Source organism: Scomber japonicus, chromosome 10, assembly GCF_027409825.1.
Source record: "Scomber japonicus isolate fScoJap1 chromosome 10, fScoJap1.pri, whole genome shotgun sequence".
NCBI lineage: Eukaryota > Metazoa > Chordata > Actinopteri > Scombriformes > Scombridae > Scomber > Scomber japonicus.
The window spans coordinates 17,708,611-17,736,060 of NC_070587.1; the positions used below are offsets into that span (position 1 = coordinate 17,708,611).

General features: G+C 38.9%; 1 protein-coding gene across 1 annotated transcript in view; it reads left to right on the forward strand.

Annotated features, from left to right (window-relative positions):
* LOC128366535 (ankyrin repeat and IBR domain-containing protein 1-like) overlaps positions 1 to 27,450 on the forward strand; it is a 41,182-nt gene extending 13,732 nt beyond the window's left edge. The window contains exons 9-20 of the mRNA XM_053327270.1: positions 154 to 320; positions 3,167 to 3,255; positions 9,308 to 9,438; positions 13,790 to 13,924; positions 14,489 to 14,575; positions 14,963 to 15,029; positions 16,366 to 16,511; positions 16,937 to 17,115; positions 17,269 to 17,320; positions 24,457 to 24,568; positions 25,371 to 25,414; positions 26,155 to 27,450. Of these exons, the coding sequence (XP_053183245.1) occupies positions 154 to 320; positions 3,167 to 3,255; positions 9,308 to 9,438; positions 13,790 to 13,924; positions 14,489 to 14,575; positions 14,963 to 15,029; positions 16,366 to 16,511; positions 16,937 to 17,115; positions 17,269 to 17,320; positions 24,457 to 24,568; positions 25,371 to 25,414; positions 26,155 to 27,081 (2,136 nt within the window). The 3' untranslated portion in view covers positions 27,082 to 27,450. The remainder of the gene's footprint in view (positions 1 to 153; positions 321 to 3,166; positions 3,256 to 9,307; positions 9,439 to 13,789; positions 13,925 to 14,488; positions 14,576 to 14,962; positions 15,030 to 16,365; positions 16,512 to 16,936; positions 17,116 to 17,268; positions 17,321 to 24,456; positions 24,569 to 25,370; positions 25,415 to 26,154) is intronic.

The following is a 27,450-nucleotide window of genomic DNA, read 5'->3' on the forward strand; positions in this document are numbered from 1 at the left end:
TTCATGAATGTACACTGTCCCTTTTTTTAAATAAATAAACTAAACTAAACTAAACTTTTTAATTAAGTTACAGCTAAACCAAAACACCTCACAAAAATACACAATAACTTCTTTTTATTGAACTATGTATTCATTTTATTCTCCTGTTGACAGGCATTTGTGGAGAACAATCCAGCAATCCGCTGGTGCCCTCAGGTGGGGTGTGAAAGGGCAGTGCGACTGAACACCCAGGGCCCTGGAGCATCCACTGCTGACATTCTAAGCTTTCCCCTACTTAGGGCTCCTGCTGTAGATTGTGGCAAGGGCCACCTCTTCTGCTGGTCAGTAATCAATGCCATCCCCTAGATATATGAAAATGTTAAGTGTAGGTCTTTGCTTTATAATAGTAATGATATAGGTTACTGAAAACAAACAAACAACCTTCTGGATCATCTGCAGAGGTTTGAATGCATATGTGGGGACGCCTGCCAATAAGGAGTTGCAGTAGTCAATGCGTGAGCCTGTACCAGGAGTTGTGCTTCATGCTCAGACAGGTAGAGTTTGGTCTTAGTCATATTGTATAGGGCATGAGCAGGCAATTGAGGCCATGTGAACCTTAATGGTTAGATGATCATCAGTCATGGCACCCAAGTTTTGGGCAGACTTAGTGGGTAGGAGTTGGGTTGATTCAAGCTGGATACTGATTTGTTGTGGTATAGAGGGACTGGCTGGGATGACAAGGAGCTTGGTCTTAGAAATGTTAAGTTTAAGGTGGCTGTCTTTCATCCATGGCGAGATCAAAGTCGAAACTGTGTGGTCTTCTGGAAGGAATAATAGGATGAGCTGGGCATTGTCAGCATAGCAATGGTATGAGAAACCGCTGGAGCAGGTAATTGCACTGAGTGAGGTGGTGTAAATTGAGAAGAGAAGGGGACTGAGCACTGACCCTTGAGGAACCCCTGTGGATAAGCATTACAGTTTCTCCCCTCCAAGATACTCTGAAAGATCTCCTTGAGAAGTAGGACATGAACCAGAGGAGGGCAGATCCTGAGATACCAAGTTCAGTGAGCATGGAGAGGAGGATTTAGTGGTTAACTGTGTCAAAGGCAGCTGACAGATCTAGCAGCAATAGAACTGAGGACTGACCAGCAGCTCTAGCTGAGCTCAGTGAATCTATTACCAAAGGGATTGCAGTCTTGTTAGAGTGACCCCGCTTAGAGCCAGTTTGTTTCAAATTGTACACGTTGTTCTCAGAAAGGAATTCAGAGACTTTGTTAAAGACTGTGCGCTCAATTATTCTAGATAGGAAGGGCAGGTGTGACAAAAAGCAAAACTTTTTTTTCTTTTTTCTTTAAAGAAATTGATCATGCTCTGTTGAGGTATAAAAATCTACTTTCAGAAATATTTGATGTAGCTTATGACCTTCAGTGAAGACACATTTTACATAACTACATTTGTTGCTATTTTTTTCAAAGATTTATTTTTCAGCATAGACACCTTTTTATTCAGAAGTTGACAGACAGGAAACATGGGAGCGAATGGGGGGTGTGACATACAGCAAAGGACTTCGAGCCAGGACTCGAACCGGGGTCGGCTGCATACGTGGCATGCACTCTAACCACTCGACTACCTGTGTGCCAATTTGTTGCTATTTTGATAAAAATTGATTTGCTTGTATAATCAAAACTGACTAAATTAATTTCTTAAACAACTTGGGATGACTGGCCCAGTGATGAAGGATTTTGAGAAAATTGAGAAGAAGTCACAAAATTTGACAATTTTAGAGAAGACTAGTGGAGAAAAGATGCAGATGACTTGGGGGGGTTAAAATTATAAAATAATTTTAACACTAGGCCAAGCAATTTTTGAGATAATTGTGAAAATGTGAACTTGATTATTACAGTACCACCATGAGTTCTATGAATGTAATTTTATGTGCCAACTTTGGTGGTGTTTCTAGGTCTTACTGTTTTTGCTACATGAACACTTTGAGTGAAGAAATATATGAATAATGAGAACAAAAACAATCCTATTGATCTTATCTTCACTTGGATGCATGAAGAATAAAACATTTTTTTATTGGTTTGAGTGGAAGTCCGCCACGCTTTAATTCAGGAGACATTTGACAGAAAAGCACTAAAAACATCAGGTGTCTTTGTCGAGAACTGTGTGTGTTTATGTTTGAACAGATGCATCCATGTTTTGGTTTTTTTGCCATTCCTTACATACACTACCAAAGTTAAAAATTAAAACCTCTCTGGGGATATTATAATTTGGGTTGGGTGTCAAGTCAAACCCTACAACTAGATAAAAAAGTGCCATTTTCAGGGAGCTAAACAAGAATTCAATGGTCACTTCAACAGAGAGCTCTGAAGCTCTATTGGGAACAATTTATCCAAAAAGCAGCACTCCATCGATCACTTGTTATTGATAGAGTGGCTGGATGGAAGCCACTGTTGAGTAAAAGGTGATGCATGACAGCCCACTGAGAGCTTGACAAACAACCCTTCAAGAAATCTGAGAGTATTTCCTTATCTGAGAAGACATCAAGCTCTTGGGTAAACTCCTCATAACTCGTACACTGCACAAACATGACATTGAGATTGATACCAAACTATCAAATTATTCTTTTGACTTGAAAGGTTAAATTCTATAACTATGTTGTCATGGAATATCTACATAGACTGACTGGTGGATGAACACGTGTGTTTTCTCTCTGCATGTGCTAGCTTGGTAGCATGGTAAACAGAGTAGAGCCCAGATACTATGTAGTCCTCCACCATGTGCTCTGTATTCATCCTCCCAGGACCCTGTAAAATGCCCTTGCAATTCCCTCACCCCAACTAGTATTAATTACCTCACTGCACTATATGATTTCTGAGAGTGGCTGTTATTTTCAGAGGAGAGAGAGGTCAGTTGACATGACATTTAGTAATGTAGCTGGATGCAATCTCGGTTCAACTTTTATTGTTCCTTTGACATAAGGAAAGCATTTGGTTGAAAAGGCAGATTGGACCAATGAATGGTGGTTGACAGTTGTGACAGCATCTCTGGCAGCACTATGTGATTGATGTGTTTATCTTTTGTGTTAATTCCATGTATTATCAAGAGACAGAATGCTTGCTTTGCAGAGTTCATTTTAACAGTCTTCATGACATTTATCTGTACCTGTCTGTGTGTATTCCAGGGAGTGTCAAGGTGAGGCCCATGAACCCTGTGACTGTGAGATCTGGAAGTTGTGGCTGCAGAAAGTCTCTGAGATGAGACCTGAGGAATGTGAGTATTGACAGTAATTTTCTATCTGTAACTTTATTTCAGTTTTTCAGTTCGTTTCATACATGATTTAAAGAGTCAGTCTTTTTACCAACTTCTTTGTAAACTTGTTGACACTTCTCTATGTGACAAAAATAAAATCACACTTGGAGTGTTTGTTGATTTATCGAAAGCATTTCATACAGTCAACTGTGTCATATTACAGAAGCTTTACAGAAGTTTTAAGTGGAACTGAACTGTTATGGTTCAAAAGCAACTTATTGCACAGAAAGCAAATTGTATCATGGAATAATTCATAATCTTTATACTGGTTGATTTCTTGTGGCATCCCTTAATGATCGATTCTTGTCCCTTTTATTATTTCTTATTTATGTAAATATATACACGACCTCATCAAAAGCACCCAAAAGCATCTAAAGTAAGTTTAAGGCCAACAAACTATCACTCAACATAAAGAAAACATGATGTTTATGCCTAGAAACCAACAAACCAAAAATACTTACCCTACTGTACATATAGTCAATAATATTTTAGAGTGGGTTTCAGTCACTACACTTTTAGGAATTCTTACAGATGAAAACCTCACTTGGAAAAATCATGTAACATTTTTTTCCAATAAGATTGCAAACATATTGTCTTTAGAAGAATACAATATGTTATTTAGAAAAATCCTTAACTCATATTACACAATGATTTATCCTTACATTTCATATTGTAACACTCTGTGGACAAACATCTCTGAAAGCAACCTTAACAGTATTTGCACTCTTTAAAATGATATCAAAAGGATAACATTTCCCAAGGGTTATACCACTTCCACCTTTGTTCAAATGTCTATGCATCCTCCCTATCTTCGGTATAAACCATTTCTTAATCTGTTGTTTTTCAGTCTATTCAGAATTTACTCAAGTATGTTTTCAAATTTTGTTGTCATTGGTAGTTCATGGTCAGCCAATAATTACATTCCGAGGTCCTCTATTGGAACCATTTACCAGATTACATTAGAAATTCCACTCGTCTAAATTAATATAATAAACTAACCATACTCTTCTTTTTCTGTTATGTTTTATGCTTTTTTTTACTTAAGTGCAAAAAAAAAAATCAAATTAAAAATTGAGAATTAGATGGAGCTACCTAGTGGTAAATTGTTATAAATAAGTGCATTAATCAATCCCCTTACATACCCAAATTTTTTGGGATGCAGTCAAGTGATTGATTTGAAGCTAAATTGCTTGGAACTCAACCACGGTAATTACAAACAGTTTAGTGCTAAGCCAATTAAAACCCACCATGTTGATGATAAATTATTAATTAAAGTGAACAACCCACACTGAAAGTAAACAATGTTTAGAAGCAGTAATTGCACTGTTGGCAATCTAATAGACGGTTAAAGATGGTCCAAGTCCTTCCAAATTGCTAGTTCGTTGATGTGACAGTCAAAAGATAAAAGCAATTATTTTGTTTTGGAACTGTCTTCCACTTCGATTTCCGCATATTCTGTTTCATCGTAGCATTTATCTTTATCTTGGCAGAGCTCTGGGTCCATGTAACAGCTGGTGGGTTGTTATGCTCGCTCTTAGGAAAAATTAGTGGATTAATCAGGTTTCAACATTTGCATGATCAACATCAGCCTGATCTACTCACAGATATGTGATTTTATTTCATTAAAATGATCGTTCAAGACTAAGGACAAACTTGCTAATCTCCTGCACCCAACAACCAGAAGTGACAAGGGAAACTACTGGATGTCAAGATGCTAGTAACTACCAACCACCGCCTGTTTTCTGTTGCTGGTTCATTTGTTCGGTCCATGTCCGTAAATTTGATGCTTTATGTCCTTTTTGTGGGTCACCTCAGCCAACATCATATCAATGCTGTGGACTCAGATTCGGAGGCCCTGCATTTAAAGTGCTGGTAAGAGCCTGAACAGACATGCCTCCATTTACCTATTCATCTGACTGTCATAGCTGCATCTGCGTCAATTGCAAGGATTGCTGAGCTGGAGCACTGTATCAGATATGGGAACACAAGAAGCTTCTTTATATCTTGGTGTCCTTTGGTATTGAACTGGCAGCTGCAGCAGAGGACTTGGATTCAACCATCCTGTGCATAAATACCATTCCAACCCAGTCCAATTATCCATGGGTCCTACTGGGAGTAAAACGCAAGGCTCCCTTCAACTCTACCCCACAGGTGCCAGAACCATGGACTGTGGTTGGCAGCAGGAAATGTGGTGGAAGGTGTGCAACTTCACAGTTTAGTCATCGTGCCTGCCATTTCTGCAGGACCCACAGGAAACTGCCTGTACACTTGGCCTGGTGTGTACGAAGCAAAGTACCACTAAAGTACGTCCAGGTTACAGATGCCTCCTAAGGTCTGATACTTCATTCTGGAATTGAGCCGCTTCATTGCCTGCCTATCTCATCAGACCGATCCCTACGCACTGTAATAGCCAATCAAAGCATCACACAGATCCACGTTACCAATTCTATTCTGTAGTCCTTGTATTTAATTGTACTCTAAAACAAGAATGGTCACATTCTTGGTTTGCCACACACTAGCGTCTTTCATTCTCCTCTTTCAGACTGTCAGTAGAATGCTTAATGCACAGTAGATCAAATGGTCACTTCAAGTGTGTCCATCCATTTTACAAACAGAAGTTTGTTTTAGTGTATCCACCACATATCTCTGCATTTGTTGGTTGGTCATTCTGTTGGGCCTTTGGAAATCCAATCCGGTTCTGTCTGATTGTCCCTCATGCACCAGTGTTTTATCTGGACAATTCCTCAAAGAGGGTAATGCCGGAATAGACATTGTTAACAAATAGTGTGTAGTCAAACCAAGGAGAGGCAAAGCCAAAAGTTCCATTACTGAAGTGTAAGTCAAATCCTGGCAAACATGCACACTCGTCCCTGTAGACAAAAAAATCCTTGTGTAGTCCGTTGAGGAGTTTGCATGCACAAATAATTTGTACCGTCCCTTTGTGGGCTTTGCCTTAATTAATATATTGACTCATACTCATGCAAGCCTTAAACACCAGCATCCTTTCAACCTTGTTCTGATAAAGCTGGAAGTCTACTTTGCAGGAATGCACTCTTGGTGTACAGGGGCTTGATCTTGAACAGTCATACTCTGCAGTGTTCCTCTCATGGTTGTTGGCCATGTCTTCTGCTTGGTTGCACAAGTGCAGGGACCATACGATAGATTCAAAGAGATCCCATGTCATTGTATTGCCAGGGAATTGGAAGCTGTAGGGCCATTGCTTTTTCCAGTAGTCCCCATCATGCCATTTTATAAGCTTTAGGAAGAGGATAATGGCTAAGAAAATGTAGAAACTGCTCATTGTTGTATGTTTCCAAACTAATTCCAAGCTACTTGGCAGCAGTTGCATTCATGTTTTGCAACGATGGTGCAGACAACAGAGGTGCTAAAAAACAACTTGAAAAGTGAGAGGGGAGACCATAAGGCGGTGATGTCAAGGGAGGGCCTGGCTCCCCAGTGGGCAAGAACCTGAGTGGGTCTGGTCTTTTACCTCTCTCCTCACCTTCATGCTACCCATCTTCTTTTCCCTCTTCCTCCTTTCTCACTCTCGAAGACACACCTCAACAGCACTTCATTGGATGTGCTGACTTTGTTGTTGGCCCTTTTGTATTATCTTCATCATCTTCATCTTCACTTTGGAAACAAGACATAAGAGAAAAACAAATACAAATGTATTCATTCACTTCCCTATAGTTTTCAAATTGTGACTCAAAACAAAAGTAACAATATATAGTGAGAGGTGGTAATAACAGTGACCAGAAATATCATTATACAAAATATTATCGTAGCATGTTATTGTAGTGACTTGCCCTATGAATGGCCTGAATTTAGTCTATAAACTTTTTTGTCATGCAATTAACTTACAGTATATATAAAGTATAATGTAAAGATAACACTAGGGCTGGGACGATCCGCAATCAAATCGTATATTTGTGATTGGAGGGGTGCCAGGTGATTTGCTGTTTACCAGCAAATCACCTGGCACCTGGATTTGCTGTTTTTGTTTTGTTTTTGAAAAAACAAAATAAAAATGGCGCTCTACTGTGCATTAAGAGATGTTTCTGGAGGAAATACATGACTGTTAGAGAAGCCCCATTTACAAACAGATCTACAATCCACTTTCTCTCTTCTCTTCTCTTCTCTTCTCAGCGCAGGGTACACTGTCAGCCAGCCCTGTGCTGACAGTGACGGGGCTCATCTCTTTGATCCGAACTGACCCAGCCCATTTGCTCATGCTTTGGGGTCGTTCAATAGATTAATTGCAAATAAATATTGTTTTAATGTGTAACTATTGAAATGTTCACAAAAGGGCTTTCATACACTCCTACAGTGTTGCGGCACTGCCGCCTTTGCAGGTTAAAAGTTAATGACAGCGACTTGAAGTGAGGAGGAGCAACACGTCTCCGGCTTGTCAGCGCAGCGGTGTTGCTTTCTTTTGCATGCATGTGATGCAAAACATTAAAAATAACGTCACTGTAACAAAAAAACGTGCCAAGGACACGTGCCGCCCTCCCCCTTGCCGATTTAATTCTACAATTTGAAATTTAGTGGCAATCGCACAGCCCTAGATAACACACTCTGACACAGGAAGGGGAGGCTGTGGCTGAGAAAGGGGTTCAGACATGCGTTGAGTAGAGCAGCCTCATCGTGATTGAGAGGGGCGAGAAGTGATGGATGTTGGTGGCCCTGGCATGTAATCTTCACCATCCTCATCGTCAGCCCTTTTCTCATCTGCACTTAGGAAACAAGGCAGAGGAGAAAAAGAGGAGAGAAGAAGAAAAAAAAAAGTCAGGACTGAAACACATATTGTATGTGTTCATTCACTAAAGTTTTGAAACTGAACAACTATCAAAACATAAAAGTAACAATATATGGGATGGTGGTTCATAGTGAGCAGTAATTATAGTGACCAGAAATTGTAAAATATAATTGTTATTGTCAGTGGCTTGCCTTGTGAATGGCCTAAAGTTAGCCTTTAACCTTTTGTTGTCATACAATAAACTTTTCATACCAGTAGCACATTCTGAATAGAAATTCTAGTCAAAGGCCACAGTTACACATAATGATACAGCATTACACAGTGATGGCCATTGACACATACATTCTCTCTCTCGCTCTCTCTCTCTCTCTCTCTCTCCCTCTCTCTCTCTCTCTGTAGGCGACATCTTGGCATTGCTAATGGTCTAGGTAACACAAGCAGATCATTCAGAAAAATATGGGTGCTGTTTGTGAGGATAGCATGAATTCAAAGATATTATGAACACTGTGATTGTGAACATGTACTGGGCTCAGATAGAGAGGGCTTTTTGCTGTAGTCTGGTGTCTGACTTGTGTTCCATTTAGGTAAAACTGGTTATGCTGGGCTACTAACTGGCTTCTTCTGGTCAAAACAATATGTCATGTGACTTTATTTCCAAGTGTCCAACTAGCAGGGGCACCTCAGCTTTGGATTAGTCCTCCAGTTAGTATTTGATCTGCTGACACTGTTTTGGCTTTTAAAACCTTTCTAAAGACAAATTTCTACAGACTTGCCGTTTTGCTTCACAGCTTGTCTTATTTATTTACATAATACATCTCTGTTGTGCAGCCACCTGATTGTAAGTTTAGTTTAATTGTTTCACTTGGTCTACCTTTTGGATGATTTATGTATTTATTTATTTATTTTCTTGTGTTTTTATTTTTTATTGTTATTTGTTTATGCTGTGTATGGAAAGCACTTTGTGCTCTTAGCTTTGAAAGTTCTATACAAATAAAGTTATAATTATTAATAATATTATTTCAAACAGCACATCAGAGATGATTTAAAAATAGCCAATTATTCTGTTTGTGTCCGTGAACATCTTAGGAGATGTGTATGTGCCTGACTAATGCGTATAAGCAATACACATTAGCCAGGCAGAACACTTTCCCACTCAGTGCAGCGGTCTGTTTAGACACTGTGGTAACAGCCATTCTCATTCTGTCTCATTATGCTTTTATTTGTTCTATTCATCTTCCCCTTCTCCTATTTAAGTGGCTGGTGTGAGCGAAGCTTACGAGGATGCAGCCAACTGTTTATGGTTGCTCACCAACTCCAAACCTTGCGCCAACTGCAAGTCTCCAATACAGAAAAATGAGGGCTGCAACCACATGCAGTGTGCTAAGGTAAGTTTCCCTTACCTGTAATTGGTAGACTGTTTTCTGATGAACTATCTGTCCACCACTTTTTACATTTAAATTCACAAAATAGCCTTAAAAAATCAAGATTTTGACACATTTTGGCCTTGGTGACTGGTTTATGGTTTGTTCAGAGCGTATCACTCAGCAATTGCTGCTTTATTGAAAACAGCAATATGCAGTGCTTTGGCATCACTTAAAATACATTATGCCTGTTCTGCTGTGATGCTGTGCATACATGTGTGATTTCCCTATTTCCCAGACACTGTATTTTCAATAATGGTAGTGTTTTGAAACCTTTACAATTTTCTGTGGATGCAGCGAGGGCCAGGCTCCGGATGGAGACCATTTAGTTGCATTTTGCTACTATTTTTGTTGATTGTATAACTAAATTAAATATACTGGGGCACCACAGCCATTTGTAGATATGCCTCCATTTTTATATACTGCAGTCATTTTTCAAATATTTAATACCATGATGGTAGGAATTGGTGTGGGTGTGTGCACGCCTGTCTTTCTACCTTTTTAGAGAACCAATTTCAGAAAACCAAAGTTGTGAGGACAAATTGGCCGGTCCTCACAACTTGGGTTAAGGTTCATTCTGTGGTAAGGGTTGAATTTAGGCATTTAGTTGTGATAATTAAGCAGGGTTAGGGTTAGGGTACGTTTAGGGTAAGGGGCTTGAGAATGCATTACATCAACAAGTGTCCTCAAGGAAAGAAAGAAAAGTGTGTGTGAGTGTGAGTGTGAATGTGAGTGTGAGTGTGTGTGTGTGTGTGTGTGTGTGTGTGTGTGAGGCCACAGTACTATTGTTACCATCAGCATGTAAGGTGGGTGATATGTACAAAATGAATATCCCAATAATTACTACAGAATTATCTTGCCATCAATGTGTATTTTCTGCATTTATTAAATGATGTACTCAAGTATCAAAACAATATAATAAAAATGTATCCCATTAAATCAAACTGCTAACACATTTGTGATTTGTTGTCTAGCGCGAACACCTATACTGTGCAGGTAGCCTTCGACTTCTGTCCATCTGGTCAAAGGTCTCTAACACTCTTTACCATGGCTTCTCACCATCTGGCCATAATTCACTATCAGGCCATAATTTCCATTTTTATAGAAAAATTGTCAGAATCTAATGTGCAGATTGATATGAAAATTGCACAGCCGTGCTTTGAACCTTTTTCACTCTGGGTATTCCATGAGCTTTCACCTTCCACCAAGCAAAAGAAAATGTCAAGTTGACACACAAGATGCTTCATAATCTATTTGGCAGGCGGCCATCAAATTTGCAGAGCACATTCATGCCAGCTGTGAAAGTAGCATTAATCTTTAGTTTATTGTTGTTGCTCCATCCTGCAGTTTTATATTATAAGGCATATAAAGGGGTCATTAGTGGAGTCTTATTTATGTTATTGTATATATGTATAGTATGCATTCATTCATTCATTCATTCATGTTTGATCTGTTTCCTGTAATAGGCTTATTGTTTGTGCTCTGCATGTGGGCTACATACCTCCTGTGTTAGGATAAAAAGCTGCATTTTGTAACTTGATTTGAGCATGCTGGTTTGAAGTCAGTACCTTGCCTATGGTGCTAAACCTAATTAAGGTTTAACTAACTAGGGTTGGAGTGGGAGCATCACTAGGGAAATGGGTTTACACACGGAGGGAAGAAGAGCGGTCAATACCAGCATACAGTTCACTTTAGCAGCATGCAAATGATTGTTGTGACTTATTCAGAAACTAAGTACTACCTTGAAACTTCAGAAGTCTTGTGGAAATAAAAGATGTAAAAGTTAGGCTAATTAAGTATTTTACTATAGGGCAGGTTTTGTTGTGTTGTAATATTTTTGAGTTCTTGTGATGGTATGGCTTATTTAACTTTAAAATATCACATAGCACATCAGACAAATTTGCTATTGGTTGTTCACTTTGGGGCAACACTCGCTCATTACACAAGATTTTCTGTTGTCTGTGTTATTGTTATAACAGTTTGTTGGGTTGTCATTTAGATTGGACTTCTTTGACATTCACAATAAAGTGATTGTAATAGTACTATTTAATAATATAATTTAACACAGTTCTTGTGTTAAATAACTGATATTGCTTGCTCTGGACTTCAGCATATAATAAGCTTGTCCAATGTCTAATTGCATTCAAGCCTATTGTCAAGCCTATTTTTTCTGTCATTATAAAAACTTTTTGTTTTGTTTTAAAAGAATAACCGATCAAACAGCTGGGTAGCCACTTAGTTATTCACATAGTCTTCTATCTTACTGAAGTGGACAAGAAAAAGAACAATACAGAGGTGATGAAGATAGAAGAAAAAAGACACTCTAGTCAGTAGTGGAGGGACAGAGTGTGAGACTGATAATGACACAAAGTCATGTTGCCTGACTGCGACTCTGTTACAAACGCTGTCGCTGAAGGGCAGGCCATGAAAGGAGCATGGTGCAGTAGTACAGCCAGGCTGTTTTTGTCTCTGTGACAGCCCTGTCCATCCTGGTTAAAGAGGCTGACTAGAGATGGAGATTAGTTTGGGGGGGGGTATAGAGCAGTTTTCACAAGCTGAGAGGCCACGCAGGGCTCAGCCTCTCGACCTATTATTACCTGGTAAGAAATGGCTCTGTTGCTTGGAAACACAAGTCTCAGTGTTGCCAAGGAACACCTCTTTGTCTTTCCATTGCCATTTCCTTCCCTCCGGTGTTGCTTCTCACTTTTTGTTATCTTAAGTCTCTCCATTTCACATGTGTGTCTCTGTCCTTCTATTCATCCACCCTCCCACATTTTTTACTTTGTATTGATTTTTTTTCTGAAGTGTCATGTAAGCATAGTGTTTCCAGGACAACAGAGGTCTCAGCCTTTGGGGTTTTGTGTTGCTTTGGCTATTTTGTCACCCACAGAAGTGCTTGTGGCATAAGGAGAGAAATCACTTACTCCTTAATAGGCTGCGAATTGGATTGGCTGTAGTGTTTTGTTGTTCAACAATACCCAATGGGAGTTGCTGATCTCAAATGTCTGAGTGCTTTCTAGTGGCAGCAGGCTACAAGGAATTCACCGCAAGCTTCAAACAATGTCCGTGTCCTCTTTCACTTGCTGTCATTTATTTAAAAAAACAAAACAAAAAGAGCAAAGCGAGAGAGAATAGATGGATAGAAAATTGAGATAGAAATGAGGCAGGACAGGTAAGTAGATCTTGAGACCTGGGTTACAGTTTTAGCGACTCTTGAGGACATCCTTCACCTTTCATTTTAATTTGTTTCTTTTCAAGAGAGCAGTCAAAAGGGATATAAGAAGATTTTTTTCATTTAAACTTGATGTAAAATAAACTTTCATATCCTTACACGTGACTGTGGAGAAGAATGATTTTAATTACAGTTGCAATCAAAATTATTCAACCCCCACTGCAAATTAGGTTTATTGGCAACATGTACAAACTAGCAGCTGTTTGCAATGAACAAATCAAATAGCCCAACACAACTAATATTGTAAGTGGTTTTTCCAAATTCAACTCAAAATGCCATTTGTAATGACTACTGCAGTCATCTTTAGTACTTGGTAGAGCACCCTTTTGCTGTTATGACCTGCTGCAAACGTGACGCATAGCCACACACCAGCCTTTGGCAGCATTCCTGAGGGATCTTGGCCCCTTCCTCATGGGCAAAGGCCTTCAGTTCACTAATATTCTTGGGTTTGTGTACTGCAACTGCCTTTTTCAAATCCCACCAGAGATTTTGAATGGGGTTCAAGTCAGATGACTGTGATGGCCACTCTAGTCAGGACTTCTTCTGAAACCAAGCCTTGGTGGACTTTGAGGTATGCTTGGGATCATTGTCCTGTTGGAAGGTCCAATGACGTCCAAGCTTCAGCTTCCTCACAGACTGATGCAACTAATGAAGCCCTTGATATGTTGCATCATAGACCACACCTGATTTGAAAATGTGTGCTCATATGAGGAATTACTATTCAGGGGTTTGAATATATTTGAGACTGCAGTAGTCATTGAAAGTAGGATTTAATGTTGAATTTGGAGAAAATCCTTGTAATATTAGTTTTATAGTACTATTTAAACTGTTCTTGTATAATTTGTTTATTGCAAACACCTGAAAATTCTAACATTTTGCCAGCTAATAAACCTAAAATGCAATGGGGGTTGAATAATTTTGATTGCAACTGTATCTTTTCACATATCATGACATGTTATTTATGTACTGAATGCTTTTTAAGATGTCATAAAATGTAAATGACATCAGTGTTGATTTAATTTTGATGCCACAGCTGACCAGAATAGATTTAACAAAATGTAATATTTCCATTTTCTTCTGTAGTGTAAGTATGACTTCTGCTGGATCTGTCTGGAGGAGTGGAAAAAGCATAGCTCATCTACAGGAGGCTACTATCGCTGCACCCGCTATGAAGTCATCCAACAGGTGGAGGAACAGTCCAAAGAGATGACTGAAGAGGTACACACCCTTACATATACACTGGATTGGGCATTTGTCTATATTGTCAGATCATCCTGTGGTTGTATTTAATCATAAAAATCCTACCCAGTGTGATCAGGTGACTCACTCGTAGTTGCAGCACACTACTACAGCTCAGATTTTCCTCTAATTAAACTGAACACAATTAAGAAGCAGAGTGGTAGCAGTTAAATGTCCCGTTTCCAAAGTTTGATGTCACAGTAACAATAGGTAATAGTAATAGATAATAGATAAAGTTGAGTGGTTGCAGTTGTTTCTTCCATAATACACACAAAAAACACACACACACACACCCCCACAGATTAAGTCTAGACTTTTGATCACGGAAACATTCACAATCAATTCCTCCCACCTTCAACAAAGGTGAAAAGAAGTTCATTCTCAGTCTTCTCGGGCTCTATTCTTCAGTACTGATTTCATCTGTTGCATTTCTCACTTATTTTGACTGCTCTCAACCAGAGTACCCACACTTTATTCTGTAAGGGGGAACAACATACTCAGTAGTTCATTGACTGTGACTGGTGTCTCATCACGTTTTTGCAGGCAGAGAAGAAGCACAAGAGCTTTCAGGAACTCGACCGCTTCATGCACTACTACACACGCTTCAAGAACCATGAGCACAGCTATCAGGTAAACAGGACCGGCTTTGCCTTCCAATGGTGTCTGCTTTGCATAGTGTACAAAAAGTCAAGCAGTGGATATAGCCAGTGGGAACTTGACATTCATTGTAAAATTGGCTCATGGCCTCATACTGTAGGTTGGCATGCTTTTATATTGCAATATACTGTAGAATGATGAATGCAAGTATTTATTTCTAATGTCCATCTACAATATTACTGAAAACCATCCTACTTTTGATGGTTGGTGTTAGTCCCTTGATTAAAAAATGTATGCTGCTCTGAAATGTGTTCATTTATGTAGCCTCACATTTTGGCATTCCTCTTTTTTTTGGTCAGGCAGTCTTTTCAATAAATTTTTTCCTCCACATTAATACAGCTTCTGTCTCCCTCACAATAGTTGGAGCAGCGCCTGTTGAAAACAGCCAAAGAGAAGATGGAGCAGCTCAGTCGAGCCCTTAGTGGAAGTGAGTGTGCAGTCTGCCATAACAGTGTCAATCTTTATTACACATTTAGACATACGTATCTTAATCTAGTCCTGTGATATTGAGCTTTGGGAAGTAGGCAGGAGGGAGCCAAAACACATTTTAATAATGTATTAACAACAGTGAGTATAGTTATTATTCAGCAGGCATGTCTAAATCACAGGAAAGCTGTACTTTGTGAATAAGCTTTGTCTAGAGCCCTTTAAACCCCCATCTGTATAGGCAATTACAAGCTGTTTAGCATAACCATGTTCCACAACACTCAGTCTAAATGTCAGTAGGCTCTGATTGCAGTCTCATTGCTTTTGTAAGTCTGGCTGCTGGCTGACAGAGAAATAGCCATAACTCAGTGGTCATGATTCTGGCTCAGTTGAAAGTAGGGCTGGGCAATATAGATCAAATCATATATCACAATATTTTTTACCAAATATCTCGATATCAATAACACAACAGTATTGTAGAGATGACTGTCTGTGCTTTCACAAAATATTTACACAATGAGATTTTTGATAAATAATAATCAGTAATGTGGATATAATGATAAAGTGGGTAAAAGGTAAATAATAGAATAATAAAATAATCTGGTAAATTCAGAAAATTACATAATTTTACTGTAATGCAGCTTTTAAAACCTGCCATATTCTGATATTATGATATCCAAATTCTGAGACGATATCTAGTCTCATATCACGATATCAATATAATATCGATATATTGCCCAGCCCTAGTTGAAAGTATTTCCTCCATTAATTAAAATTTTTAAAATAGGGGATTTTGTTGGCTCAGTTTGAGCATTCTGATAATTGTTTTCTTTTGGTCATTTAAAAGTATAGCTTACTCATTACCAAGGTGTACACTTTTTGAATTTTTATAAGGAGCATGACAGTCACCAAGGATCCAAAAGAATTTATACCATCAGGAACCATTTAGGGCCCTATTTTAACCTTTGGGGATTGTTAGTTTGATGGTGGATTTACCAGGATTGGTCACATGACTACATTGACAGTTTCATTGATCATTACTGCAATTGAATGATTCTGATACATAGTGGTACGTCATTGTGACTTTTTTTGAGTAGCGCAATCGCTTTCCTCTGCCTCAAAATAGCAACTGGTGCAAGTGCATTTGCTATTTAGACAACGTGGGCAAATGACAACTGGGCCCGGGGAAACTAACAAAGACACATGCGCCACTTTCTCATCATTTTGTACTGATCTGCTTAGATGTGAGTAATTTAGGCTGGAATAGGGATGCATTCCATAAAAGTGAAGCAGATATTCAATTTTGTTATCTGACTCTCTCTCACTCTGTCTCACAGGGGAAGGAGGTCCACCTGACACTACATTTATTGAAGATGCAGTCCTGGAGCTACTAAAGACTCGCCGCATCCTGAAGTGCTCTTATCCTTATGGGTTCTTTCTGGAGCCCAAAAGCACAAAGAAAGAGATCTACGAGCTTATGCAGGTTTCAGTCCCTCTTATTCAAAAAAACAGCGTTCACAGCAACCAGTCTTATATGGGCCATCAGAGATATGGGAGTAAAGCTTGCTACCTCATGATATTCACAATCTGCCCCAGTTATGCCTGCACATCTCAGCTTTTAGTTAACGATATCTTGTTATATAATTAATGAAAACCAGTATAGACACAGAATATATGTACTGTACTGTACCTGCTGTCTTTTAGGTTGTGACTGTTAAATTTTACTTTGAAATAAATGGGCAATAATCCCAGAGGTCTTACAATTTCATAAAGGCTTGTAAAATTAATACAGTATTTAAAGTGGACACATACACTTCTACTTTGTCTCTCTGTCCTTGAATATCCCAGTTTAGGGTTATTTTCAAGTATGACCTAAAGAAAGAAAAAAATCTCACTCTTTGTCCTCAGACGGACTTGGAGATGGTGACTGAGGACTTAGCACAAAAGGTTAACCGGCCTTACCTGCGGACCCCACGCCACAAGATCATCCGTGCGGCATGTCTGGTTCAACAGAAGAGACAGGAGTTCCTAGCCTCAGTAGCGAGGGGAGTGGCCCCCAATGACTCTCCTGATGCCCCCAGGCGCAGGTAACATACAGATGTGCAGCACACTAAATTTATCAACCTAACCCTCACAGTGAAACTCAGTGCCATGATATCAAACTACTATAGTTTGAAATCATCAAAAGTGACTAATTAGATGTAAAATTTCAGCAATTTCTATGTTCTGCTCACTTGCAGTTTTGCTGGTGGAACATGGGACTGGGAATACTTAGGCTTCGCATCACCTGAGGTAACCAAAACAAGTTTTCATTTTTCTCAAATATCAACTGTGCTTTGTTAGGACACTTAAACCAATGTATGTTTTGACACCATGTAATATGGACTGACCGAGATCAGACGGATCTTAATTTTCTGATAACATATCCAGTGATTACCACAGAATTTTGAGAGACTATGGTGTTGGGGTCTCAGTCCGACCTTCGAGGGGGGTCCGGTAGCATGCTCCCTGGAAGAAAATCTTGTACATTTTAAGTCAAATGCATCATTCTGGTGCACTCTGAGAGCAAAATTAAGAGGTTATGTCTAGAATTTGTATTTGTCCTTTGGTAATTTAACTACTAGGTCACACCCACAAAGCACAGGAAATACATTTTGCCAGTTGTTTGTTTGTTTGAAACAAACTATCAAAAAAGACTAATCCCCATATTTCAGCTCTGAAACAAAGAAAGAAGGAGTAATCTAAGTTCAACTAGTTAATTACTTATACATGCATACATATATAATACTGTTTCAGTAAATATGTTTTTCTGCATTCTGTTTCTTCAAATAACTAAACTAACTGCCTTTGCTGATCAATGAAAGACTCGACTTCCAGATGACTTAGAAGTGGATCAGGATCAGAGTTGATTTGTTGTACAGATGGAAATAAAGATCTCTCATTAAGACTTTTTTACACTGAACCAACTAAAGCAGCATTATGCTGCTGCGGTGTTTTAAACAACAGGTGTTTCAGAGGATTGAGGCTGATCTGTAGGGTTAAGTAGAGGTGTGTGGGGAACTTTATTTGTGCTGTTGAACGTAACTGCTGTAAAACAACCAGAAAATAACGTGTTATTGACCAGATTCACCAGCTTTCTTACTGTCATCGATCCCTCACTTTATTCGCTTTCTAGCTCACTCCACCACAGCTGCTAATAACAGCGTCCTGCAGCCACTTACTGACGGAGCAACTCTGTACCCCATTCAGTGTCCGGATCTTTTAGACCAGAGGTCTTCAACAGGGGGTCCGCGACCCCTAGGAGGTCAGCGGAGGTACTGCAGGGGAGTCGCGAAAGTTTTGGTTGATTAGACATTTTTTTTATATTCCCCTTTGCAATTTTTTCCACAAATTGAAATGTCTTTAAATACACATTAACATGAATCCATCAAACTGTAGTGAACAGATAAATGTAGGTGTAAGACGTCTTTCAGTCAGCAATGCACACATTCAGCGACACACAGGGGCTCTTTCAAGCTGGGCACCGGTTCATTCACAACACCTGTCCCACCAATGAGGAGGACCGACAGCCCCTATTGCTGCTGTGCCAATCACGAAGCCGTACCTCGCGCATGTTTAAAATAAAAACATGAATAGCCTATATGAACCAGTGTATTACAGACATCCCAACTCTCCCGGAAGTTCCAAGAGTCTCCCGCATATTGATAGCGGCTCCCTGACGCCCATAAATGAGATCCAATCTCCCGGAATCTGGAGTGAGCAAGAGTGAGGCGGAATAAAGTAGTAGTATTCTCGCATTGAACAGACTCTCTGAGAGCAGAGGAGAGCGATGTGACAAGAAGTGACAGAAAACGTTAGCTGCTCCTCTCCTCTGTCTCAGCAGGGACGGAGCTGAGCATCCGTGTGCATCAGAGACAAAGCCGGTGGAAAGTTGTCACAACTTCACTCAGTAATCTATCAGTATAATCTGCACAAAAGAAAATAACGTCTCTTCCTATATCTCGCTTAAAAATACGTTGATATATCTTAACAACTCAACATACCGTTCAGCTCATTGTGAAATTGTGGCGGCACAAATTAGATTGTAGCGGGCCGCCACACACTGTATAATTAATGGTAAACACTGATATCTAAACAAGTTAAAGGTTACTGGCTAAGTCTAAAACAATAGCTATTGTTTTATATGTATATTTATAATGATTCTTACATCATCATAGTAGTACGTAAACTGAACTCAATAATGATAATAATAATAATGATACCATCACAATACACAGCTAAATGAACAGATAAAGCCCAACCATGACAGTGTAAGTATCTTGACAATGTCATTATCTTAATGAAAAAACTCAATTCAGCAATTGAGAATGCTTGAGCAAACAAATAAGCCACACTACAGATGCCCCCCCCCCCTTTTCCAACTAAGAGCACAATATGAAATAAAATGAACACACACTCTTTTAACACTCCACATACCTCATATAGCACAAGTTTGTCCTGCTCTCTATATTTATTTCACCCTGAATTCATCTCAATTGATCATATAGCCAAGAACATTACCAATATGACGCCCACATCCTGTTCTTTTGATATCCTTCCCATCGGCTTCTTTAAAGAAGGCCTGCAGTTAGTCTGTCCTTTTATTTCAATCATAATCAGTTCCTCTCTCACAGCTGACACTGTCCCCAATCATTTTAAGTCTGCAATAGTCCACTCTAAAAAAACCCTCACTAGGCCCTACTATCCTTTCGTCCCATCTCCAAACTTGAATTCATGTCCAAGGTACTGGAACAAATAGTTGTAGAACAGGTAATATCATTTATGACCAGAAATGAGCTGTTTGATTTCAGTACAGCTTTAGAGTGGGCCATAGCACAGAGACTGCACTCCTCAAAGTACTCAGTGATCTTCTTTTTGCAGCTCACTCTAGCCACTCTCTATTTTAATCTTTTTAGATCTCACTGCAGTCTTTGATACCACAGATCATCCAATTTTAATCGAGTATCTTAAAAAGTGGGTTGGCATCTATGGCACTGTGTTAGACTACTTTAACTCATATCTCCCAAATAAAACTTTTAGTGTTGCCGTTGGCGATTGCATATCTTCCTCAGAATCTCTACTTCAGGGGTCAATGCCTGGCTCCCTGCTTTTCTCCATCTACATGTTACCACTAGGACCCATAATCCACAGGAACAGTATTAGTTTCCATTGGTTCGCAGACGACGCACAGCTTTTTCTCTTTCGACCCCACCAGTAACAACCAATTGATTTTCTCTGTTCAAACTCAAATCTGGCGGTGGAATAAATATTCAACTGAATGCAGACAAATCCATGGTCATTATCAACCAGACACCACACATAATTACATCTCACCAGTACCACCTCTAGCTGGTTTCAATTTTGATAATACTCTTTAATACTTTTTCATTTCAACATGTTAAAACAATTGTCTAATTTTGTTTCGCCCACTTATGCAGAATCTCTAAGTTTCGGCCCTTTCTGTCTTCCAAGAGCCTGAAAGTGTCATTCATGCATTCAGCACATCCCATTTTGACTACTATAACTCCCTCTACCCCTGCTTAAGCAAACATAATCTTTCCAGACCTCAGTTAATTCAAATGCAGCACAGGCTCCTCACGAATTCTAACAAAAGAGTTCATAAAACCCCAATTTTAGCTTCATTACACTACCAGTGTGTTTTAGAATTGATTTTAAAGTTTTTATTTTTAATGCCTGGATGGGACTGGCACATGAGAAGATCAATGAATGATGAATGCTTAATCCTACGTGGGATCATCCAGTAACTAGATTTTGAATGGTGCTATACAAATAAAGTATAATAATAATACTAATAATAACAACAACCACAATACTACTACTGCTGCTACTGCTACTACTACTACTACTACTACTACTACTACTACTACTACTACTACTACTACTACTAATAATAATAATAATAATAATAATAATAATAATAATAATAATAATAATAATAATAATAATAATAATAATAATGATGATGATGATGATGATGATGATGATGATAATAATAATGATATCAGGAGATGCAGTAATCTTATACTTGCATCTCACCTTAATAATCACACTGTCAAACAGTTTATCTGTGAATAGGGAACGCTAATGCATGCATGCTGAGGCTAAAATCATGATAATTATACAATTATGCAGCCTTACAGTATACCTTTTCTTTAACTCATTATGTATATCTAAATCATTTTAATATCACAGGTTTGGCTTTGGCTGTGTAACAGCACTGACAAACCATTATGACCCAAAGATCACCATGTTATTCAACACATTGGGGCATGCCAGATGGTTCAGTGTTCCCCTGTGCACCCAGTTGGAATGATTAAAAGCACAGTACTCTGGCAAACACCTAAGCAGGTTGCTCCTGATCATTGTGCATTAGTAACAGGCGTTTGTAGTTAACAGTTATAGTCATAAAACTGTCAACCACATAATGGTGTGATTATTGAACTAGTTTTTTTCTGCAAATCTCAATGTATGCATTCAATAGTGGTGTATTAATTCAATACATTTATCAAGTCAATGCATTTAAATATGTATAAAGTCAATGCATTTAATACTCCAAAGTTTCTATTACTGTTTACTTTTGGATTGTGTCAGGTTTTAAACCTAAAGGCTTTTCATCTGGAACATATTCACGTATTGTGGCTCAATAGCTCTCCATCCTGTTGTCTCCTCTATCACTCCGTAGGCTCTTAGGTGTTGCTTCCCTCTGAAGTGTTGTAATTTGCAAATATGCTAATGACATTGAACCTAAACCTCTCAGGTTATTGTGCATATCTTTTTTTAACAGCACAAAGCAGGCATTTCACTATTGACAGGAAAAGAAACGACAAGGTCAGTCTTTTCTGCTAGTGTAATGAATTCATTTTAACACTCCTTCTCCCCCGCCTGCTCAGGACCTCACACAGAGGATTAAGTAGAGCTTGTGTTTTCTTAGGGTTTACTGAATCAACTGTCACTGCTGTACTAATGATGATAATAATAATAATAATAATGGTAATAATAATAATCATAATCATAATAATAATATTGTTGGTTGCAGACTTCTCTGCAGGACACACAGATGCTACTGATGTCTGAAATCAGCTCTTGTGTTTGTAATCTGTTACATAATCCCATCAGATCCCTTGTTGTCTGCACAGCATAAAATATTAAGATGCATTGCATCATGTTACAGGTTGTCTGTTCTTTTTCTTTATCTTTTGCTACTCTTAACACTTTATTGAAAAGTTGAGTGGCAGTCAGCTTTTTAAACCAAAGAACATTCCTCTCTTTTGTTCTCCACAAGAATAAATTGAAGTTTGCATTTTGTTGCTCTGGATTGGAAGTAAACTAGGATTTTCTTTTTGTTCTTTTTTTTTTTGACTATCATCAGACCTTTGTCAGACCTTAATGTGTATCTGTTTGATCACTGTAATGTGCTAAATCATCACTGATTGTTGAGAGTAATGTTTAATACAAGACAAGCAGACACAACCACTTCAGTGTACAAGCCACAAGAACCAGTTTAGTTAAGCTAGGGACACACTACAAAGATGTGCATTATCTTCAAAGAGCAAATCATCCTCCAAGTTCAGGTGATATTTTTATTTCCCTGCAACCTCGTTTCTCCTTTAGGTTTTAAATAACAAACAAGCCTGTCAATATCCCATTGCTGTCAGCAAATTATTTTGTGAACCTCAGTCTGTGAGGAAGTTAAAAGTAAATGTTACCACCAGATGCTGAGCACCGAGCCGCTCTAAAATGAAGATGAAGTTTTTATTTTTGTTCCCTAATTAAGAGGCTCTGTCTCTCAGCTGCAGTAGTTAATGGGAACACCATAGTAATAATCAAAGCCTGATGACACAGCCTCACAGGCTCAGCTACAGATGGTCTGCTCCATGGTTCTTACAATGCCTGCAGATCACTTCATAGTGGGCTTATTTTTAGAGCGGTGGAAACATGAAAGACAGAGTTTGGGTGACAGGCTTTTGATTATATGAATGTGACTTAATGACTTGTGCAGATGTATGAGATGAATGAATAGAAAATGCAGTTGATTATTTCCTGAGGTACTGAAATATATGTAACCCTTTTTAATGTTTGTCTAAGACCAGTACATAGAGTAGTCATGACAAATGACCACAACAAATACCATCTTACTTCTGTCATCACATCATAATACTGAAATAATGAGTCCTACTATCTAGAAATATTAATTCTGAAATAACTCTAGCTTGGGTTGAAGTTTAGTTTGAAATAGTTTGAAAGACATGTACTGTGTTGTTTTCAGTTTGAAAAGTATATACCTAAAATAGGTATGTACTTCCACTGAAACTTTGTATTACAGAAAATATAAATAATTAGGCTAATATCATTTTTTTTCCGGTACCATCATATCATGGGATCATAATTATTGCATCTCAGTCTCTTGGTATATATTAGCCATTGGTAAAGTAATTGAAAAAACCATTACACAGTAATACATATTCATATATGTCCTATATTTTGAAACGTGTGTACACATAAACACCTATTACACTGTAGAGCTTATTTATCATTTCAGGTGGGTATGCTTTTGACACAGCCTGTAATTGGATCTACATCATTTAAATTTCTCAAAGTGACAAGGTGCCAGAAATATCAAATTACTTGGTTGTTTGTCATAATAATTAAAGATATGCTACATGGATTCTAATGCAGAGAACATACAGGACTGCCTCTGGGCCAGTTGAAAAGTGGGACGTGCTATTATTTCACACAAATTATAACTACACCCAGGCAAAATATGCACTTTTCATTCATTTTGAATAGTGTTATAATAGTGTTAAAACTTGCTAGCAACATGACTTTCACTTCTGATAATATATTCTGGTTGCTTGTGAGATATGTCTGACATATACACAGTACTTTCAAACATCTGAATCTTAATTCCCATGTTGCTTAATTTCTAATTCCCCTCCAGCGAGAGGAGAGTGTTCTCTGGTTAGATTCAGTCTAGACTGGAGCCCAATGATTGAAGGTTTGGTCTGTAGATGAAAGCGTTTGAAGGCGTCTCTAGGTGCTGATCTTTCCTGGAACAGAAGACTCAAACAACACTTGAAGCAATTTGTGTTACAACTTGAGTCAGAGCTACTAGTTTACAAATTCACATAGCATACTGAGATATGAATCAAGAGAACTGCGCAACTGTGGCCCCATATCAGCAATATGTAACAAGTTTCTGCTGGTCAGAAAGCATTGAGTTGATGTTTAGAGTTTGGGAGGTAATGATTGGATAAGTTGTGTGATTACAGCCTCTGTTGAAATGAAGCTATCAAAATGAATGTGAACTATCAGTGTTTCTTGGTGATGTGTGCTTTTTTAAAGCGGTAATGTTTTGTTGTTTTTTCAAGGAGTATGCAGAGTTCCAGTACAGACGGAGACATAGACAGCGGAGGCGAGGTGACATGTCCAGTCTCCGTAGTAATACACCTGACCCAGATGACCCCAGCGACAGCACTTCAGGTACAACAGTGGACAGACAGAACTCTCCATCGGGAGTTTCTATCTTCATAGGTCATATTTGAACCTTCATTCATTGGGTTACTGTTTTTACATTTCTTATTAAAGGGGACATAGTTAGCTTTTTTTCTGTTTTTCTCTTGAACTGTAAATCTTTTGTTGTGATTTGGCACTATATAAATAAACTTGAACTAAATTGCTCTATTTAACGCTGGCAGTAAAGCAGTAACAGAAAAAGAGGGGAGAGAATAATTAAGAGAGAGAATTAAGTGAGTATACTTATACATTGAATTAAAACTCTTTGATCCAGTCATCCTCCCTTAGATTTTTGACACACTAATTTTTCAAACCCCATTTTTGAATGATCTGAACCCAACAAAGGGTTTGGATTGAGATCACTTCGGAAAAGCATGACTGTTCAGGTTCAATAAGCCAATATTTCTAATCCATCATTCTTGTCCATCACAATGCTGCTTTGTTTTTTTTCTGTGAAAGATGGACTACGATTGCAGTTTTAAAGCCAGCTAATAGGTTCTGTTGTGCCAAGAAGGATTAATTGATTTTGAAGATACTGAATTAGTGAATTTCCTAGGAAATTGCTGAAGGCACATACTCTGTCAGGATGCTATTACTCCGTCAGGATGCTATTACTCCATCATTGTGCAGTGTTCACTAAAATGATGATTTTCCTCTACATGTGGTAATCAGCAGTGGGTTAAATTGCTATCAGTGTATTGGTATAAAGATTTAGTTTAATGACGGTAATTTGACTGTGGGCGTTTTGTCCTTTTCTTTTTCTGCAAAGACACACAGGATGTTGGAGGTGGACGTAGACAAGGTCCTCTGATGGTGAGCTCACAATCTCAACCCAAGGATTTCAGCCTTTGAATTTTTTCATGCATTGTCAAAAAGTACAGCTTTAATCTAGCTGAATTGATTTCTAAAGAACTAAATTTTACAGTCAGATGCTTGATAATGGAAAATAAATTGGTTGACCAGTTTTGATTTATTATTTTAATGACAGCAATTTTAAGAAAAAAACTCTTTTAAAAGCCTAAGGCACTTCTTCCTATTGTAATGTTGTACCATTTTTAGTAATATAAAAAAGTGAGAAGATTCAGTTTAGAGTCAAACGTCAGGGGTAACGGTGCCATAGAAACAAGCTGTCTGATTGTTTGAAAAGTTTGGAACAGGTTAAACAACCTGTTCTTACAAGTGCTGTTTTTACAAGTTAAACTTGTAGCATATCCAAATTGCACCAGATTTGACATTGCATGGCCTTGCAATAAACCTACCAAGTGTGAAGTCAATCAGATGAATGGTTCTCAAAATAGACAGAAGACAGACAGAGATTCTTAGAATAAAGCATATATGGATAATATTCTTTATCAGTTTTAAAATGTATAATATACTCACTAAACAACATATATATATTTAAAAAAAACACACGGTGCACGTGTGTATTTCTGTCTCACTTCTGGTTTTACTTTCTATACCAATAGGTAGTGCAGGTGTAACTGGATGATTTTGACTTTCAGGTGCTTTGCATCACTGACACTATGTATTCTTGTTTGTGTGTATCCTTTCAGGGTCTTGGCTCTTTGGATGATGATGACCCTAACATCCTACTGGCCATTCAGCTGTCACTCCAGGACTCTGGGATGGCAGGGGGAGGATCCACTCATGAGGTCCTTGCCAATGAAGCGTCACTTGGTGCTATTGGCACATCCCTGCCTTCTAGGCTTGAACAGAGTGCTCCAGGTGTAGAGGTCCTCTCCAGAGTTTCCCTAAGCAGCTCAGAACTGCTGGAGCTGGGAGATAACTTGGCAAGACTTGGCAACATCAACATCAGCAGCCAGTACTCTACTGCTGGTGTTTCAACCTCTGTACAGCACTGTGACAGTCATCACAGGGCTTACGGGGCCTCTGTGCCAATACCAGTGGCTCCAGGAGGCAGCAACTCATCAACTGGCCTCTTCTCCTCCTCCAGTGACACAATAGACTCAACCACATGCGGCAGCCATGACCCATCCTCTTCCTCTGCATTAGCGGCAAATGCTAACCTGCTGGGCAACATCATGGCTTGGTTCCACGACATGAACCCTCAAGGTATCACCCTGGTCCCCTCAACCTCTTCCGACACCGACACAAATCTGGATGCACTCCATGGAAGCGGAGAAGGGTGCCTGCATGATGAAGAGAAAGCTGGGGTCGTTGTCCTCCCTGAAAACAGGAAACCTCATGAAGTGATGGCAGATGTGGGGTTTTGCTCTCAGAGACTGACCGACATGGAGGAAAAGGAGTCTGCTGTCGCAGAGAGACCGAACCAGCTCGATCTAGTGGGGCTGGACACCATGCCACTACCTTACATGTCCACCCTTGACACAACTGGAGACCACGCTGAGCGGGGAGGCTCAAAGGTCTGCCATGTCGACACTCCGCGGTGTGACTCTGTATCTGACCAGTTGCCCAGCACTAGCTCCTCTGAGTGGGAGGATCAAGTGCACTTGGTATGATCTGACTGGCAGGAATTGGTAGGAGATTTCTTGGAAGGCCAAAAACCACTATAGAGTACAAATGCAATAGAGTTGATAGGTGTAGCAGCTATACAGGAAGAATGTATAAAGAATGAAGAATGTGTCACGTTGTACCTGGTTGGAAAGTGGAGGGAGAAGTATTTAGCCTAATATTGCAGTCAGACCTGTTTCCTGTCTTTACTGTACTATTAGCCCTCCCCTCCCCCCAAACAACCTGAAAAGAAAGCACTAACTGATGGAAAGAGATTTCATTTTATAACAATTTTCAAGGATATAGTTCCTAAAATTGATTCTGTGCTGATAGAAATATGAATAAGTTTCTTTTTCTGAAATCAATTACACAGAAAT